Below are 19,640 nucleotides of genomic sequence, written 5' to 3'. Positions count from 1 at the left end.
AACACCCTCACCATCACTTGGACACGCCACCTCAGAACATGGGCAGCAACTCTGTGCGCAGTGTGAATGGCCTCTCCAAAGGCATCTCTTTCCATTGGTCCAACTCAGCAAAAGCCATGCGTAGTCGGGCAGTCTGAATCTAGCCTAAGGCTGGGTTTAGACTGCAAAGACATTACTTTCACCTTTTCCCCTCGAAATTCTTTGTGATGGTGTGTAAATCCAATGCTTGTTCACACACCATAGCTCGGAGAGGGTGGGATCCCTGCCGCCGCCTCGTTTGAACAACCTTGGAGGAGGCAGAGTGAAAAAGAGAGAGATGTTAAGAGAGACGTGCAATCTTTCGAGGGGGAGCAGGGGGGGGGGGGGGGCGGGGGGGGGGGGGGGGGGGGGGTCGGAAGAGCTATGGCGGGCCCGACGGAAGAGAAAGCATGCTTGCAACGAACTAAGTTTAGCCACAACATTTTGAAACGCCCGTGTGCATTTCCGCCCAGTCTTATTTGAAAGGTGATTATTAGATTAAGTGCTGCGATTGACTTCCATTTGAGGAAATTCAAGAAAAAATTCACTTTTGAGAGAGCAGGCGTTTGGACTTAGCTTCTCCCTTGATCTGTTGATGCAAGAGTGTCGGAATGCGCCATGAAAGGCCCTTCGACTCGTCGCTTCAGCATCGCCGCCAACACCCGTAAGCTCGACGTCGACAATCGCTTCCCCCTCAAAAAATACTACAGAGCTGCAGACAACCTTCTCAAGCAGGTCTCTCTCTCTCTCTCTCTCTCTCTCTCTCTCTCTCTCTCTCTCTCGGGTGTCACGTTGATGGACACATTGAAGGCTCGAAACCATCTTTTTGGCTCTTCCTGGTTCGCAAGTAAAGATCTCACTATAATTTTGTAGTTTAATTACAGTATTGCACGGAATCATTTCTTGGATCTGTCTATAACACTTCAATTTTGAAAAATTCACATTCTTTTTTCCTTCCCCTCAAGCTTATTCCATCTTGGAGACATCGCACGTACATGAATCTGACAGATGTACACCTTGCCTCCTTGTTTGTTATACTGGATGTGCTCTTCATTTTTCAGTACAGTCCCTGACATAGTGCTTGCATTCTTCCCAACGCCTGGTCTGACAGCATTCACCTGAATGCAACTTATCGACAGTTTTTGATACATAAAAGGCATGGTGTTTCGTTGTGGGGTGTTGTTATTTTAAGGTGCATGAATCATCAGAATTAGAGAATGGTTTGTGACAAGGACTTGGTGGTAGCTTGATTCTGTAATGTGGGAGGTTTATCTTGTGTGCTTGACATTGCAAGCTCAGATCATGATCATTGGGTTCGGAACAAAATTGGTGATGTAAGGTTTGAAAAGGGACTACTTTGATTGAAAATAATTTAAACACCTTTCAAGATGGAAGAGTGTCCCTATGATAGTTAACTTGGCTATGATATGAAGAGTATCATGGAAAATAGACTATTAACAAGGACATTAGCATGAGTGGAGGCAACATAATAAACCAGGAATGCTTGATATGAGAGGGTGCTTCTTACTTTTTATCCATTATTATGATTCATGAACTTTAGCTCATACAAGGTCTTACATGGAAATGTCTGATTGCTTGAGGTGAACGACTGACCATGACCTTGAATTAAGAGAGGGTTGCAAGACAAAACTTTGTAAGGGGCAGTGGATCATTGAAGGAAGAAATGACTACAATAGTGTGTCATCATTTGGAGTATGGACCTCTACTCGATTTCTTCACTGGTAGACATTTTTTATAGTAAATCCATCATTGAAGGTATAAGAAAGCATTATAATGTGTCTCAATTAGGTGTGGGCTTTCATTGTATTGTTTGCTGTGCATGTGTTTAAGAACGTGGATGTGTTTCCTAAGTTTTTTTTGGGGGAGATACTTTGTTGCTCAAGAGCCAAGAGGTTGAATTACTATTGGACTATTGAGGTATAAGATCTTCTGAGGCAACCTGTTATTGCCTAAGTTGTAAAAGAAAAGGTCTATTCTCAGTCGAGTCGGCCATGAGCCCAATTAGCTCAAAAAGGTATGCTTGTACAAGGCCTATTCTAACATTAATTTGCCACTTCAAACAATATCGCCATATCTCTTTTGGTAAATCGCAATAGAACCACTCTATCTGCTCCAGGAAAGGGACCTTCCGGAAAGAAGCATCTGGCAAAAAGGTATCCCAAACTCGTTGACAATATGTAGCCAAGGTATCATCTTTCCGCATCCTCAGATGGTTCCAAGCTGTGATCATGTCCAGTTCATACTGCTCGGTTAACCATGCTGAAGTTAACGGTTTCTTGAACTTTATCCACGTTTTTGGAGCTTTCTTGTACAAGAGCAGGGTCGACCACCATGTTTGAGCGTTGCTTTTAAGAAAAGATACCGCCTTGAAGGCTTGTGAGAAGTTACCTACAGAAAGCGGTGCCAAACTGTTGCATATAGCAAGAGCTTGATGGGCATCCTTGAAGCTTGAATAAGCGTAGAACTGTATGGCTTGACCCCATCCTTGAACTCTTTGGTCTTCTTTTTCTTCTTTGCCAAATCATAAGGTGGTTTTGCTTAAACCATAGATGGCAGCGAAAGTATGGGAATCACTGTCCGAATTGTCTGAAGAGGACGAGATGTCCTCCTTTGAATTGCTTGATTGCTTTTTTTACTTTCTAGATTTCATCTTGGATCTGCTTTTATTGCTTTTCTTGGTCTTTCTTCGTTTCTATCGCCTCTCCTCATCCTAGTTGGAATTAGAGGAAGAGGAATTGTCTGAACTCTCTAAAGATGAAGACGAAGAAGAATTGGGGTGGGTTGTCCTCGAAGTGAACACGCTTCGTGGATCCACCATCCACCTTGAAAGTCGATCTTGGCCTAGGTGTTATGTCTCACTCACAGGAGAGGTGATCCGGTCTAAGACACCGTCGGGATGGACGCACTGTGTTGGGGCGGACGTAGTGTGAACTTGGTCTGTGTGGCTGGCCACTATTGTAACCGACTTGGACACTCCAAGTCGAGAATTTGTCACGACACCACAAATAATCACTTTAAACAGTTCACAGTTCACAATTGATTCGACACTGGCCCGTCGGAGTTCCGTGCCTAGAGATATTGGCCCGAAAGACTGGCGCCCCTTTCGGTATTTCTTTTTGTATTAATCTGTGTTCAAAATACAAAGAGTATGGGCAGGCGCTCACACTCACTCTGCATCCAGATGCTCTGAGTTGTGAGTGGCCTACCCACATATTTAAAGAGATTACAAGGGATGCCAAGAGCAAATCCCCAAAAGCTGGAAAACTCAAAAGCTTGTAAGTTTTTAAAAACCTCTCAAAAATAAAGCTCTCTCTCTCTCAGAGGCTTTGCCACAAATAAAGCAAAGCTTTTCTCTTATCAACTTGCGTAGCAAAAGCAACGCAAAAAGCTATGCCCAAAAGCTACCGCCGGTTTTGCCCGCCAAATGCGCCTGAAATCGCGGAATCCGTACAGCCTAGCCACACGACAGTTTTTCCGTGAATTGCGGGGACTGCTGTACTGCAGCCAGCCACGTCACCATTTGTGTGTAATGGGCAGCCACGTCATCATTAGCAGAGAGTGTATTTGTGTGTGTTGTGGCACGCCATGTCACCAATTTGTGACATACCCCCCTCTTGAAATCATTGTAATCGCCCTCGATTACGCCTGCAAAACAGACAGAGGCCATAAACTGTCTTAGCAGACACTGACTGTTAGTACCGATGCACTAGGAACACACATCTAGCACATGTACCAATCGACAATCACATCACACGATCACAGGACATCACATGACAAACCACATTCAACATTCATTCGGATCTTAGACCATGATTTATCGGCAATGCAGTTAGCAATCGCATCTAGATCCACTTAGGATCTCATAGATGCCCGATTGACTAAGCCCTATTGCAACCATGTCTTTTCGAGATCATTTAGATTAAAATGTTGCAGTCATTTCGTCTATCAGTTCCCGCACTTAAAAACAAGTCAAGAACAAATCAGTTTCATATTTTTCCGGAATTCCATTTCATAAAGTCATTGAGCAGAAACTAGACATCACAGGACATCACTAGACATCACAGGACATCACATGACAAACCACATTCAACATTCATTCGGATCACTAGACATCATAGGACATCACATGACAAACCACATTCAACATTCATTCGGATCTTAGACCATGATTTATCGGCAATGCAGTTAGCAATCGCATCTAGATCCACTCAGGATCTCATAGATGCCCGATTGACTAACCCCTATTGCAACCATGTCTTTTCGAGATCATTTAGATCAAAATGTTGCAGTCATTTCGTCTATCAGTCCCCGCACTTAAAAACAAGTCCAGAACAAATCAGTTTCATATTTTTCCGGAATTCATTTCATAAAGTCATACAGCAGAATACTGTCAGCTCTCAGTATCCCTGAAGCTCAAAGAGACATCAATGACTCTAGTATTCTAAAATCAAGGCATCTGTTGACAAAGGAGCGGAGTAACTCCCTCTTGTGCAACCCACTATACCAGATCTTCGGCCAAGCTGAATTCGGGGTTCCATTTGGAGTAGACTATGCTAAACCAAAAGCTTCAAGGTAAAGTTTCACAATCTGAGGAGTATCTGCTAGGTCCTCCTCCTCCATCCACTTCGCATCCAATGCAGGATAGTTCTTGAATTTAACCAAGAACCGCCTTCTTACTTTACTCTTATTCTCTGTGTCCTTATGTACCAAAATCTGTTCAGGAACAAGGATCTCCTCGTTTTCTTCCACTTCGGGTTGCTCATCAGGCTCCCCATCTATAGGCACATCACCTTTAAAAGGTTTCAAGAGACTCGCATGAAATGCATCGTGAATCCTCCAAGTGTCAGGCAGTTTCAGTCAGAAGGAGACATCATTGATCTTTTCGGAGATCTAGAAAGGTCCGTAGTACTGCATACTAAGCTTTGGAAAAAGCCTCTCCTTTCCCTTCTTCTTTCTCAAGCGTGCCTTCTCAAAACGTAAGAGCACCCAATCATCCTCCTTCAATTTTAAATCGCGACGATGGCGATCCGCTGCCTTTTTTTGTCTTTCCTGAGATTTCTGCAAAGCCTCGCGGAAATTGGCCAAAGCCGTGTCTAAGTCGTGCGTGTACTCATCAACTTCAAAAATCTTATCTTTCGTGCTTAGGAAGGGTGGAACCTTCGCAGCACCTTCATCAATCTCAAATGGCGCTTTCCCCGTAGAAGAGTGTATCGTGTTGTAGGCAAATTCCACCAAAGGTAGATACTTTCCCATTGAGTCTTTTGATCTGTGATGTAAGACTTCAATAAATCTAAAACCACTGAATTGGCAATCTCAGATTGCTCGTTAGTCTGCGGGTGCAAAGATGACGAGAACTGCAACCGCGTGCCAATGTTCTTTCAAATTGCCTTCCAAAACAAACTTGTAAATCTGGGGTCCCTGTTGGAGACAATCGTCTTGGGCATGCCATGTAATCTGAAAATCTGGGCCACAAACAGGCTCGCTAAGTGATCCGGCTTGACTGTTTTCTTTACTGGAATGAAATGAGCCTGCTTGCTAAATCTGTCAATAACAGTCCAGATACCATCGTGACCACTCTGCGTTCTCGGGAGATCAAAAATGAATTCCATTGCAATACTTTCCCAGGGGCGGGTGGGTATGGGCAAAGGCTGTAACAGTCCTTGTGCTTTATGCCTGTCAAACTTGACCTTCTGGCATACCAAATACCTGCGCGCAAACTCGTCCACATCTCTCTTGAGTCTCGGCCAAAAGAAATATCTCTCTACCCCTTTCAAGGTGGTAGCAATGCCGTGGTGACCCGTAAAAGGTAGACAGTGGCATTCGGTCATAACCTTTTCCCTCAACGGCTGTGTAACGCACAACATGGTTTTCCTTATCAAGTAGCCATCCCGAATCCCGCTACTGTCTCCGCATCCTGTATCCGTGTGAAAACGTCTGCAAAGTCTGTATCTGTGGCATACTGGTCGACCATATCCTCGAAGCTCCTATGATGAATCGCGGAAATAGCTAGAACCAACGGCTTTCGAGACAAAGCATCTACCACCAAATTCTTTTGTCCTTGTACATGGACAATGTGGAAGTGAAATTGTGACAAGATGTTCGCCCACCGCATCTGGTGTAGCTGCTTTTGTGACAATAAGTAGCGTAAAGACAGTAAAATCCGCTCCGAGTAGGTAATGCCGCCACTGAGTAAGAGCATGGATAATCACCAAAAGCTCTTTCTCATAAATCTATGCTGTCAATTCCGGCCTTGAGAACAATCGGCTCTTGTAAGCAATGAGATGGCCTTCTTGCATTAAGACCGCACCCACACTACGACCACAAGCATCACAATATACTTCAAATGACTTTTGCAAGTCCGGCAAAGTCAAAACTAGTTCTGTAGTCAATTTCTCTTTCAAAGTCTGAAAGGCAATCATCTGTGTGGGTCCCCACGAGAAAGGGACTCCTTTCTGTGTCAAGATATGCAAAGGGGAAGCAACCTCTACAAACTTTCTAATGAACCGCTTGTAGTACGAATACAGTCCCAAGAAGCTTCTAACTTCATGGACATTCTTCAAATTGGGCCAATCACGGATAGTCTCTATCTTGGCCGGATCCATCTGCACTCCCGTTGCTGAGACAGTGTCCCAAAAAGTGTATCTCTGGGAGGAAAAATTCATTTTTCTTCGTGTTAATCACTAACTTGTGATCTCGTAATGCTTGAAAGACTTGAAGCAGATAATCTCTATGTTCTACCTCATCCTTGGAGAAAACAATGATATCGTCAAAGAAAGTGCCAACAAATAGCTTGTACTCTCGAAAAATCCTGTCCATCATCCGGTTAAATGTCGCAGGAGCATTGGTTAGGCCAAAAGGCATCACCAAAAACTCAAATAACCCAAAAGTCGTCCGAAAGGCTGTCTTGTAGATGTCTCCCAGCACGATTCGGATCTGATGATATCCACTTTTCAAGTCAATCCTGCTAAAGCACGAGGATCCCTGAAGTCAGTCAAGTATATCATCGATCCTAGGAATCGGAAATCTGTTCTTGATGGTGATTTTGTTGAGAGCTCTATAATCGATGCACATTCTCCAAGATCCGTCTTTCTTCAAAACCAACAACACTGGAGAGCAATACAGTGAAGTACTAGGTTGGACAAGACCCTTTTCCAAGAGGTCTTTCACTCGGTTCATAATCTCTTCGTTCTGGGCTCGACTCACACGGTAAGGTGGCCGGTTCGGTGGTGTGCTTCCAGGTATCAGATCAATGGTATGATCTTCAGGACGAGCGGGTGGTAACTCGCCTGGCATGCCCTCTGAGAAGCAATTGGCATGAGAGTGGAGGAAATCTTGGCTTTCTTTATCAAGTTCAGACATGTTTGTCCTATCCTCATCACTGAACTCTTTCAAAAAGATTGAGTAAGCAAACAGACTGGATTTCATTAACTTTGAAATGGCCGAAGCCGATACAATAGGGACAGACTCACCCTTAAGTTTAATATCAAGTACAATGGTTCTGCCCTTCTCTGTGGTCAATGTCGCTTTCCTCGCCCGATAGTCGACCACGGCGTTGTTCTTGTGGTACCAGGGAATTTCCAAGAGGACATCACAACCTTCCAAAGGCATTATGTAAAAGTCCTCATGCCCCAAATACCCCTGACAATGCAACCGAAGTTTGCCAATGACATGTGTAATGGCTACGTCCTTGCCAGGTGCTGCTAGAACTGCCTCCGCAAGTGGTCCCATTCGATTCGGGAGCGATCTCGAGCCGCGCCGCCAATTCCGGTGAAATGAAGTTGGCCTTGGCTCCTCCATCAAAGAAGATCAGGGCTTCTTGGTCTTTCACTTTGTCCCAAGCTCGACAAAGTTCTGTACTCTCGTCCATCGTGCTGGGATCGGTACCCATGCAATCTGGAGCCAGTCCTGTTTTCATCTTGCCTTTTCTTCCACGTTCCTCAGCTGCTCTCGAACTCTCAGGCCTTTCGTCGTCCTTGTCGTTCTGTTCTCTCTGTGCCTTTTTAGGGCACTTTGCGGAGATATGTCCAGTTTCCCCGCATCCAAAGCACTTCCTAGTTCCCTTCCCCGATGTAGCGAGCTCTCTCCTGACGAGTGAGCTTGGGTCGTGCATCCTTCTTTTCTGGGTTGCTCTTCCTCTTTCTACTTTCATTTGTCGAAGTCTGTTCGGCTCTTTGTGTCGTGATCTCATCGGTGGGGTAGGTCAAACTGCCTGAGTGAATGGCAAAACTCCGTTTCGCATGACTCATCAACTCCTGAATGGAAGCTGACTTTTGTTCCAAGCAGTGATCTCGGATCTCTGTAGGAAGACCCAAGGTAAACCGCTCAATCTGTTCCTTGAACGAGATCTTCTTAAATGAAGAGGTGGGTAGAAAAGAGCTCCAGAATCTCTCGCAATAAGCGTCCACTGTACCCTTCTTGGTCATCCGAAGATGTTCCAAGCAGTTCGTATATCGCGTTCATACTCTCAAGTCAGCCAAGAAGAAATAAAAGACTTGCATTCGATTTTTTTTCCTACGCTATGGGCTTCAACTTGCGTTGATTTTTTTGAAAAGAGGTGGCCCGTTATTTCAAAGTGGCCAAGGACTTTTTCAAAAACAAGGTCTAAAATGTGCAAGTTATCAAAAAATTACTTACAAAACCTTCAAAAGTCTGCAGAGAATTCATTTTCAAGCCTCCTGCTCCTCTCTCCCATCTGCTCGCGCTCACACGCTCCTGCCATCACCTGCTTACTCCCGGACGCTCGCGCCGACTCGTAGAGCTCCTGAGAGTTCGACTTTTTGCGATCGAAAAGTGTAGAGAAGGCCCGTTTTTACGCAAAATTTCCAGTTTTCACTGGATTTCGCTATGGATTCTTCCAACTTGGATGTACATTGAGAGCCTTGATCACAAGTACAACTCTAAAGACAATTGGAGAGGGTACAAACGAGCTTGCGATGCTTGAAACTCTAGCTGCACCGCTTAAGAGAATAGGCCATCATAGAAATGAAAGGACAGATTGTAGGTACAGAGGAAGAGCATTGGAAAAAGGCACTAGAATGGGAGATTAGAATCCTCCATTCAATTAATCTACAACTCCTAAAACCAACGACAATCAATGAGGATTGGTACACTCGCTCACTCCCACTTCCTCTAATAAGATATGAATGTCTTCGCAAGAAAGCCGCCATAGGGTTTAACGCCCGTCTTTCCGCTTTCGAAAATACGGCTCAGTCGATGACTGTGCGTATTTCCAAGAACGATACCCATCTCTAGCAATTGCGGATGCAGATTGCTGCTTTTGGGTGCTCACAGAGTGGTCCTACTGCCATGATTTCGTACAAAACTACTAAATTTTTTAGTGGAAGAGAACGAGTCTATGGAACTAGTTGTAAATAATTTGCTTCATAAGTGGACCACATATTTTGATCTCCATGGGGAGCATGATGAACGGAGGATTCATACGATTTCTCTCTATCCGCGTAGTAAGGCGCTTACCTATTGGCACGACATCACATAAAAGTCTATGACGTGGGCTGATTTCTGTGTGAAGTTCAAGAAAGACTTCGCCAAAATGTACCCTTTGAAAGCTTATGCAAAATTGCAAAGTCTTTCGATGAAAACTCTGTCTTTTGATAAATATACGACAACTTTCAAACAAGCGCTCACTTTCTGCAAGGTGGATTCCTCGTATGCTGTGCACATGTACCTGCTTGGTTTGCATGAAGACTATCGTTGGGCCTTGATCAAAGACAAAGCCCTGACTGACGTCGAGGATGCAGTGGCAAAGGCGAGGACGTTCCATTTGATAAATGGGACGAATTATGAGAAGAAAAGAAATTCAAACCACCAATCCGGCGAGGGCACTTCGAGGAAGCGACCTCGATTCCAACAAAGGTCCAAATCGTCGTCGAGACCTTCTCAAGGAAGAAGAAAGCCAAGAATGTTGCTATTGCTGATGTAGTGGAGAAGGGGCCTTGCTTTGGTTGTGGCCAAATGGGCCACCAAATCAAAAATTGCCCAAAGAAGAAGTCCAAAAAATTGAAGGGTCATCCTTTGGTTTAAATTCACGAGATCTCAGGTAAGTGTGATGTTATTCAGGTTGAAATCCATCACCTAGCGCATAGTTCATGCACTAACTGTACTTTTAGCACCAAAGGGTTTGATAAGCACAATCTTCTCCATTTTCTAGGGAAGATCAATGGTCACGACGTGACCGTACTCGGAAGCCACACAATTTTGTGGATGCAAAATTGGTGCAAAAACTCTGCCTGCAAACTCGGAATATTGCCCATGAGTATCGCGTGAAGATGGCTCGTGGCGAGGATACAGATGGATGGAATCAAATGGTTCCTGACAAGATGCTGGAGCTAGCTGACCACAAAGAGTACCTGGATTTCCACATCATGCACCTGGACAGAGGAGATGTTATTTTAGGAATTCCATGACTTTATGATATACAAGACACGTTGTATATAGACTGTCTACATCACTCTCTTGTTTTTGTTAAATAGGACATGCCTCATGTATTCGTTTCACTTTGTAATGAGATTTCTGTAAATAATGGTTTTGCAATACCAATTGTTACTGCTTTGGAAATGTTTAAAGATACAAAGTCTTCTGATGTTGATTTTATCATGTGTACCATTTGCTTTGTTTGATTCATTAGTGCTTTATACTTCTGTCACTGAATTTCGTAAAAATGTTTCATGTTCTTCTTTTGAACTTCGGGATTCCGACAAATCCAACCTTATCCAAGAAATCATGACCGATTCCAAGGATGTTTTCCTTGATGATCTACCTCATGGCTTGCCGCCTTAAAGAAGAGTAGATCATGCCATTGAGTTGCTGGCTGGTAGTCAGGCTTTTTTGAAGCAACCATATCGGTTTAGTAAAATCGAGGAGGACGAGATTCAGCGACGGATGAAGGATTATCTCGACAGGGGTTTTGTTCGGCCAAGTAAATCCCCATGGGGAGCGCCCGTGTTACTTTCTTGAGAGAAGGATAACACCATGCGCTTTTGCATGGATTACAAGGGGTTGAATAAGCTCACTTTCAAGAATAAGTATCTGCTCCCGTATGGACGATTTGATAGATCGATTCCATGGAGCGTTGTATTTTACGAAGATAGACCTACGATGAGGCTATCATCATATACGAATCAAACTGGAAGATGCTTCCAGAACAGGCTTCCATACGTGTTATGTCACTATGAATTTTTGGTCTTGCCTTTTAGTTTGACCAACGATCCCGCTACGTTTCAGCAGATGATGAATGATCTGTTGAGGCCGTTTCTAGGCAACTTTGTTGTATTTCTCGATGACATCTTGATTTACAGCCGGAGTTTGTCCAAGCATTTGGCGCATATACATGTTGTTCTCGAGGTATCGAGAACTTAGAAGCTTTATGGTAAGGCTTCTAAGTGCGAATTCTTTAAAGAAGAGCTTTTGTATTTGATCATATCATTACTCGCATTTGTGTCGACCCTGAAAAATTGGATCAAGTGCGAAATTGGCCCATTCTGAAGAATGTGTGCCAAGCAAAGTCCTTTTTAAGCTTTACAGGATTTCTTTGCAAATGTATCAAGGATTACTCTAAAGTTGCTGCTCCTAGACAAATTGAAAAGATGAATCAGACGTTGGAGGACATGTTGAGAGCTTATGTCTCTCACTGGCAGTCTTATTGGGAAAAGTATCTTCCACAATTAGAGTTTGCCTATAATAGTAGCAAGCATTCTGCTACCGGATTTAGCCCGTTCATGCTGATGTATGGATTCGAGCCTAAATCCCCTATTGCTGTTGGCTTAGAGAAAGTCAAGGATTGATAGCTCGTGATTTCTTGTATGATATCAAGAAATGCTTGAATTAGGTAAAGATAGTATAAGGACGGCTCGTGATCGAGTTACTACTTATGCTAATCAAAAGAGATCTCCAAGGACTCAAGAGATGGGACAATGGGTCTATCTGAAGACACCCAAAGATTCCGAGACTACGCAAACTAGAAAGCATTATAAGCTTTTAGCTAGATATTGTGGTCCGTTCTTGATCACAAAGAAAATTAGCCAAGCTGCCTATAAACTTGCTCTTCCTTCGGATGTTAGTGTCCAGTGTTTCCTATCAGCCGCCGACATTGTTGTGTATATCGAGGAAAATGTATGGCGAGATATGCAAACTGAGTACATTCGAGGCTGTTTTAGATCATCGTACCCGTCATTGGCGCCAAAAAGCTTATGACGAGTACTTAATTAAATGGAAGGGTCAATCTGAAAGATTTGCTACTGGGGAATCAGTTAGAGCTTTAAAAGCCTAGTATCCCCACTTCATTGATGAGGACATTAATGTTCTGAAGGGGGGAAGTTTGTTATGTTCCACTTCATTGATTGCTTGGAACGGCTGGTCGTTCTGGACAGCCTGGCCTAACCGGAACGGCTGGTAGGGCAACAATCATGAACGGGCAAAATTTGGGAGAGAATTTTCCCCCCCCCCCCCCCCCCCCCCCCCCCCCCCCCCCCCCCCCCCCCCCCCCCCCCTCTTCACAAGTGACAATGCACAAGCTTGCCACAAGCTCTAGCCTCTAAATGTAATGTATCTACTATCTCGTGTCTCAAGCTCTTATGTATCTCTCTCTAACTCTCTCTCTCTCTCTCTCTCTCTCTCTCTCTCTCTCTCTCGCACACACTTAGTGATGATAGGAGTGAAGACAACGGAGATGATTATTGCCTGCTCCCTCTACGTAGGCTCAGAACTCCAACTTCTGGATACAAAAAGCAAGTCCCTTGAACTGAGCTCAAATCAACTCTTACACTTACTCCCTTTTAGTCAGCGTTTGCTCTTTTCTTTTGAAGCCTTGGTGTTCTTTGGCATTCGCATGCCTGTCACAATCTGCCACCACAGCAGCATGCTGCCACATTATCGTTGCACCATGTCATCATCTGCCACATAAGCAGAATGCCACATTATCATCTGGTTGCAACTTGCATGTGTTTGAATCTACTTGTAAATACAGTATCGTAACAAACTAAAAGCATATTTCTTTTTGAAGTAGGTGCTGTAGCCTGTGGGTCTATGTTAAGTTTATTTGATAAGTTTGTCTTGATTACACTTCATCCAATGCTGTAATTCTCCCGCTTTCTTATATGTAGATGTAACTCACCATGACATCAGTTACATATATTTTTGTAATTGTCAGTTTTTTTGTTCCATGTCAAAGAATGTGTAATTTATCATCTTGGACAGTTTAGTGTGCATCATGTGTTGAAATGCATGCTTTTTTGATTATCGTAAATAATAAGCTGCAAGTTACTTGTAGGCAATGTTGCTTTAATACTACCATTTAGTCACACGTCATGGATGATGTTGTCTTTTGCCTGGCAAAGGTTACCTTTTGTTGAGTAAAGAAAGGTCAGTTCCAAGGGAGAGTGCAAGTTCATTTTTATATTAGATGCAAGTTATTATACAACATACAAGAAGCCAAAATGCAGAGTGTATTTGCACATGGTTCATTTATCTATCTTTGTTTTGGTGCCTTTTTTCTGTCTTCCCTCTCTCTAACATTTATGCATATTCGCCTTACTTTTATAGGCTCACATCTATCGCGAGGAGAAAAATCTGATTGAACTCTATGTTCTACTGCTTAGATTTTCCAGGTAAGTTGCTCTATTGGAATGCTAGTTGTTCATATGAATGGAATGGCAGGCCTGTGTAGAATTCTATGTGGCTTGGGGTTTCGAATTAAGTTCAGCATCATGGATTTAATTACTGTTTTCATATGTTCTTCGATCAACGACAAGTTTTTTGTGGTAATCAAATGCACCTAACATGCTTGGATAAAGGGATGGAGAAGTAATTTTTTTTTTGTTTTGGATGTACTACTCTATGGAGAGGTAGACGACTTCATAGAAGAGGCCGTTCGAGCAATGACACTATCACAATCCTTTGATAAACTGAACTGGGGGTGGAGAAGTATAAAAAGTATGTTTTGGATGTACTACTCTATGGAGAGGTAGACGACTTCATAGAAGAGGCCGTTCAAGCAATGACATTATCACAATCCTTTGTGTTTACCTCTAAACAAGCAAAACAAACTTGGGATAGATGGGCTTCTTTGTATGCAGGTCGTAACTTGGCAAAATTTGCTTGCTTGTGTAAGGAGCTATAGTCCAACGTTACGCACGAGGTGGATGATATGGATGTATTTCTTGCGGAGATTAAAGATTTCAATGAGTAGTTAATTGCCATTGGTGAGGTCGTTCCTGACAGTTTTCTTTTGTAGACAGTTCTTGATGCTTTGCCAGATTCTTATCAGACTTTTGCCTCCACATTTAGGCTTGTGACAAAGAATAGACTTGATGATGTGAAGTTTGATGGTCTTGTCTTTGTATTGCTCCAAGGACTCGGTTGAGAAAAAACAGGGCTTAGCACCGTGGTGTTGAATAGGCATTTGTGGTCGCACAGCACCTCCAATGCTTTTGCACGTAGCAGGCTTGTCCTCGCACTTCTTCAAACATCAATAGGTCTACGTATTGTAGGGAAAATGATATCTCATCAAGCTATGTCCTAAGCATAAGCCTAAAGAGGCTCGTAAGAAACGGGCAAATGCAGCCATTGCAGACACTTCTTCAAATGTAGATTCGGAAAATATTGTGCAGGATGTAGAATGGGTTTTTAACGTGTTGTGTCAATACGACCCATCTGTTCATGATGCATGGAGTACTATCAAAGTCTCATCCTGATTTTTTTTTCACTTCTCTATAGACTGTTCCTAACGGGAATATGGTCACGTGTTCCAACAATGGCTCTTATCCAATTAAGGGAGTTGGAAAGTTTGTGGATTATTGCTGCAGATGGCAGTTCTTTCACCTTTTTGGATGCTTTATATGTACTTGGGATCAAGGACCTTTTGCTTGAATTTGCACTTTTAAAACTTGGTTTTGTAGTCAAGTTTCTGGATGGCAGATGTATTGTGCATGATCTGAGTGTTGCTGATACTATTGTGGCATCTGGCACTTTTTTCATGGGCTGTATAAGTTCAAGGCTTACAAAAAGTGTGTGGAAGATTTGCCTGCACGGCGTGGTCACCTGCTGTTGCCGCCAACACCTGCATACACTGCTGGTTGTGTTCTGCATGTTGCCTCTTCCCCTAGCCCTTGCTGCTACCATTACATCCTCCCCTTTCCCTTCCCAATCGTGCTGCATCCTCTTCTCGCCTTGTCCTCCCGCTGGGAGTCTTCATGAGATTTGTGCAGTGGGTGACAAGCTTGGTTTGCCCTTGCTTCCCACCTTAGTTTTTTGCCGCCTCAATTTTCAGCCGCCAACTGCTTTTGGTCCTACCTCATGCTCATCAAGAGTATTAGGTTGCGTGGATGGCTCCTTTGTGCAGTGTAGAGAAAACCACTTAAGAGGGGTTCCCTAGTCTTGCTTCAGTTAGGATGGAGTGAACCTTGCAAGCAAAGAGCCCTACATCAAGTCGTGTTTGCTGGTCTTCGTGGAGGTGCAAAAGTTTCTCAACTTGGCTATTATCCTGGTATAGGCCGAAGGTTGGGTTTGCTTTTCTTTGTTTGCTTGTTTGTTCTTGCATTGCTTTGTTTTTGGTTTCTTTCAGCTTGCATCCCCTTGCATTGGTTTATATTTGCGTGTGTGTTGAGTTTGGTTTTTGCGTGCTTTTTTTTTCGTTGCTCTATAAACTGACGCGTGTGTGGGTGCATCGGTGTGGGTGGAAGTTTGTTTTTTGAGAATTTTTTCTGTCTGATTTGATTGTTTTCTTTATTTTTTCGTTTTTCATTGTGTTCCTTGTTTTGTCTTGTGGATGACTGCCATGGATCTATACCTTGCACTTTCCTTTAAAGCTGACTTTGGGCTTATCCTGGATTCATCTAGGCATATTTTTTAGTCGTATAGCGAACATACAAACTTTACACTCGTGAAGTTTTTGTCTGAGTTATGACCATTTGATATTGTGTTAATTCTTTCTATCCTGTGTGGTGCTTATGATCTATCAACTACCTTGTTTTTGTACTAGTTTTTTCTACTTAATTCTCTTTTGGTTACTAGGCTTCGTTATGGTTGGGTATGCCTTGCATCTCTAGAGTTATGACAGAAACTCAATCGCAGATCTTTGTATTGATCTATGCTCGTGTGTGTGTGTGTGTGTGTGTGTGTGTGTGTGTTTGCGTGCATATATTAGTACACCCACTATTGGGCATTGACGATGTTAGTAGGGATATTGCAGTATTTAGTTAATACTCGGCATGATGGAGCCGATGGTTTTTTTGTCTTGTGGATGACTCCCATGAGCCTATATCTTGCACTTTCCTTGAACGGTAAATTTGGGCTTATACGGGATTTATCCAGGTGTATGTGTTGCTCTTCTCTCTGCTTGCTCTTATAGGTTTCTCCATCAAGTTTCCAAAGCTTGTTGTAATTAGAGCCACCTTGACTATCTTCTTGGAGTTCCCTCTTCCTGTCCATCATCATCTTGTCGAATGCTTCCATAGGAGTTAGTGCAATCCTTTGCGTAGATGGGGAAGGGGGAGGGTCGGAAAAACCTCCTGGTGGAGAAAACTCTTCTTCGCCACTCCCATGCTCACCACCTCCATGCGAAGTATCCATTCTGCGTTGGGTGATGACAATTCACTGAAGTCTTGGGTTCTTAGGTTCACGAGGAACGTGGGTGCTTGTGGTTCTTGGGTTCTTGAGGGTCTTGAGTTCTTGAGGTTCTTGAGGGTCTTGAGGTTCTGGAGGTTCTTCTTTAGCTTGCAATTTGTGTTAGAGAAGGATCTTCTCTTCACTCGAGCTCTTCTCTTTTTTGCGGGCGCACCCCTTGGCGGCCTTGCGCTCACACCAAGGTTGCTTTCTCCCACCTCATGTTGATTGGCCGGCGGCTAAGTGCACGGTCAGCTCTCAATGAGTGAAAAGAGAAACAAGGGGAGGCTGGACTTGGGTGCTTGTGGTTCTTGGGTTCTTGAGGGTCTTGAGTAATGAGGTTCTTGAGGGTCTTGAGGTTCTGGAGGTTCTTTTTTAGCTTGCAATCTGTGTTAGAGAAGGATCTTCTCTTCACCTGAGCTCTTCTCTTTTCCGCGGGCGCACCCCTTGGCGGCCTTGCGCTCACACCAAGGTTGCTTTCTCCCACCTCACGTCGATTGGCCGGCCGCTAAGTGCACGGTCCGCTCTCAATGAGTGAAAAGAGAAACAAGAGGAGGCTGGACAAGCCCTTCTTTCTTGGGTTTTTTGTCACTCTTCAAAAACACGATTAGGAATTGACACGCCCAAGTGGACTTGGGTTACGTGCGACCGCAACAAGCAAAAAAAATTCCGTAGTTCTTGTGGTTCTTTCCTTGAATGATACAGAACACTGCCAAAGTTCTGATACCAATGTAAGGTGCAGCGGAAGTGAATGTTGAACTTTGCTCAAGATGAGTGCTCCGAACTGTGCTCAAGGTTCCTTTTACTTATGGAAGGGAGAGCCTTCCGTGCCTTTAGTGAGAAAATGCAGTGGATACAAACAAAGTGAATGGACACTGTGAATGAAGGTGCATGAGATTGAGAGAGAGAGAGAGAGAGAGAGAGAGAGAGAGAGAGAGAGAGAGAGAGAGAGAGAAGAGGATACAACACCAAGGAGTTGTAAAACCCTCCTCCAAGGGCCCCACTCTCGATGGCGAGAGTGGTCTACTATTGATTGCACAATCTGTTACAATGGCTGATGCAATGAGTCTACAATGCTTGCTATGTCGATGTCGACGGTGTGGACGATGAGGACTAGACTATGGCTGAAAACTGAATGCTTCAAACTGGTTCTTGTCGGGCTGTCCTTTATCCGCTAAGTCCGATGGTTTTTTGGCTGAATTTGCTGATGTAAAGTGCTGGTCCTTGCTGCTACAAATGCTGGCTTTCTGGGGTAAAAACGCTGGGCTGGCTGGGGTAAAAACGCTGATGCAAAGGTTTGCAAAAACGCTGCCTAAGGGCTGGAATCTCCTGCCAAAAATCACCCTACTGCTGTTGACAGAAAACGCTACTGGCTGGCTGAAATGGTTGTGCAAAACGCAGGTTCATGGGCTGTCCAAAAACGCGGCAGAAAACCAGAAACACTGATGCAGATCCTTGCTAATGGAAGCACCACATGCAGGCTGAAATCGCAGATTGCAAGGGCTGATCCAAACGCTAGAGTGAAATTCGCCATGGGCTGAAAACGCTAGCATGAAGGGGGGGTTGTCTTGCTGAGAGGGGTTCTTGTTCTTGTTGAGAATTGGCCTGTTGAGCACTGCTCCTACTGCCTCATCTACCAGAAAATGCTAGCTTTGGTTTGCTTATATATTATCTTAGCAAAATTGCCCCACCTAGTTCCCAACAAAAGTCACTTAATAAATAAGTGAAAAATGTCAAAAATAGGGGAAATAGATTTAATGCACTGGAAAATTTCCCTGATGGATTCTGATGATCATGCTGTGTGCAACCGGAGGATATGCATCTAATCTAAGTGGCTGGTCATGCATGGTCTGCGAACAGACTCATAAAAGTGCGCGATCACTTCCTGTTCTAGATTGACTTGATGGAACTGAACCCTGGTCATGCTGTAGCTTGTGCACGGACACATAGGGTTGGATGTGTCACGTGACATTTCCACATCATGCATACATGTTGGAGAACCGCAAAAGGAGAGGGAGAGGGAGGAAGTTCTTGAGAGAGAGAGAGCACTATGGATATGGGTGTTTTCACATTATGCATACATGTTTCTTGCGCATAGGTATCCCCACATCAAGCATACATGTCTATTCACACCTAGACACACAGTCTCTACAATTCCGAGTGTTTCCGAAATGCTTCCCGCGATGATTGCAATTCTAGATTTCCGACAGATTTTCCACTGTAGGCTGTAGTTACTCTTGCAATTCTAAATTTCCCTCCGTAAAATCTCCAAAAACTCACTGCAATCCCTCCCGTAATTCTAGAATTTTTCCCAAATCTATAATCTGCAGACAAGGGGTGGGGTGCTAGCGTGAGGGCTGGGAGCGTAGGTCTACTGTACGTGGCAATGAGGGGGTTGAGGGAGAGCATGACAAGGAAGCAAGACAGAGAGAGAGAGGGAGGTGGGGGGGTTAGAGAGAGAGAGAGAGAGAGAGAGAGAGAGAGAGAGAGAGAGAGAGAGAGAGAGAGAGAGAGAGAGAGATGAAATGATATATTGACGTTTGCAAGAGGCCAAAATGACCTATGAGACCAAACCGTTACAAACTGGTGAATCTGATACCATGTTTGGGCACAAAAAATAAAATGAAACTAGAAGTACTTTTAGTTGGAACTATGCGGGGTATGAGTGATCACTGAATCCATCCTCGTCTGCACTCTGGATGTCGAGACAATATGGTTGGAATCCTCCATTGAAGTGCTCTATCGATGCTGTGAAGCTCCTCTCCTCAGTCGTGGGCGTCTCAATCTCCCTAATTTTAATGCTCGATCGATGAGAGTGCTGCGGGTGTGAGTCTGGGCTGAGCTTTGCAGTGGTGGTGGCTGCTCCTCTATCTGTCTAGTGTATGGTGTGAAGAAATCAGTAATCTGTCTTTGGGATTGTCTTTCTCTAGATCTCTTCAGCAAGGTGTCTCCGTGTCTGTGTAACTCTAGCAAATACAATCCAA

The 19,640-nt window shown here is 43.9% G+C and overlaps 1 protein-coding gene across 1 annotated transcript in view; it reads left to right on the top strand.

Annotated features, from left to right (window-relative positions):
• The first annotated feature begins 538 nt into the window (after window positions 1-538).
• LOC147451649 (AMSH-like ubiquitin thioesterase 1) overlaps window positions 539-19,640 on the top strand; it is a 53,230-nt gene continuing 34,128 nt past the window's right edge. The window contains exons 1-2 of the mRNA XM_086517564.1: window positions 539-753; window positions 13,597-13,661. Coding sequence (XP_086373690.1) covers window positions 637-753; window positions 13,597-13,661 — 182 coding nt within the window. The 5' untranslated portion in view covers window positions 539-636. The remainder of the gene's footprint in view (window positions 754-13,596; window positions 13,662-19,640) is intronic.

The sequence above is a fragment of the Adiantum capillus-veneris genome, chromosome 8 (assembly GCF_014529385.1).
Source record: "Adiantum capillus-veneris isolate H3 chromosome 8, ASM1452938v2, whole genome shotgun sequence".
NCBI lineage: Eukaryota > Viridiplantae > Streptophyta > Polypodiopsida > Polypodiales > Pteridaceae > Adiantum > Adiantum capillus-veneris.
The sequence above is the reverse complement of the archived record's forward strand: the minus strand, read 5'-3'. Positions and strand labels throughout refer to the sequence as shown.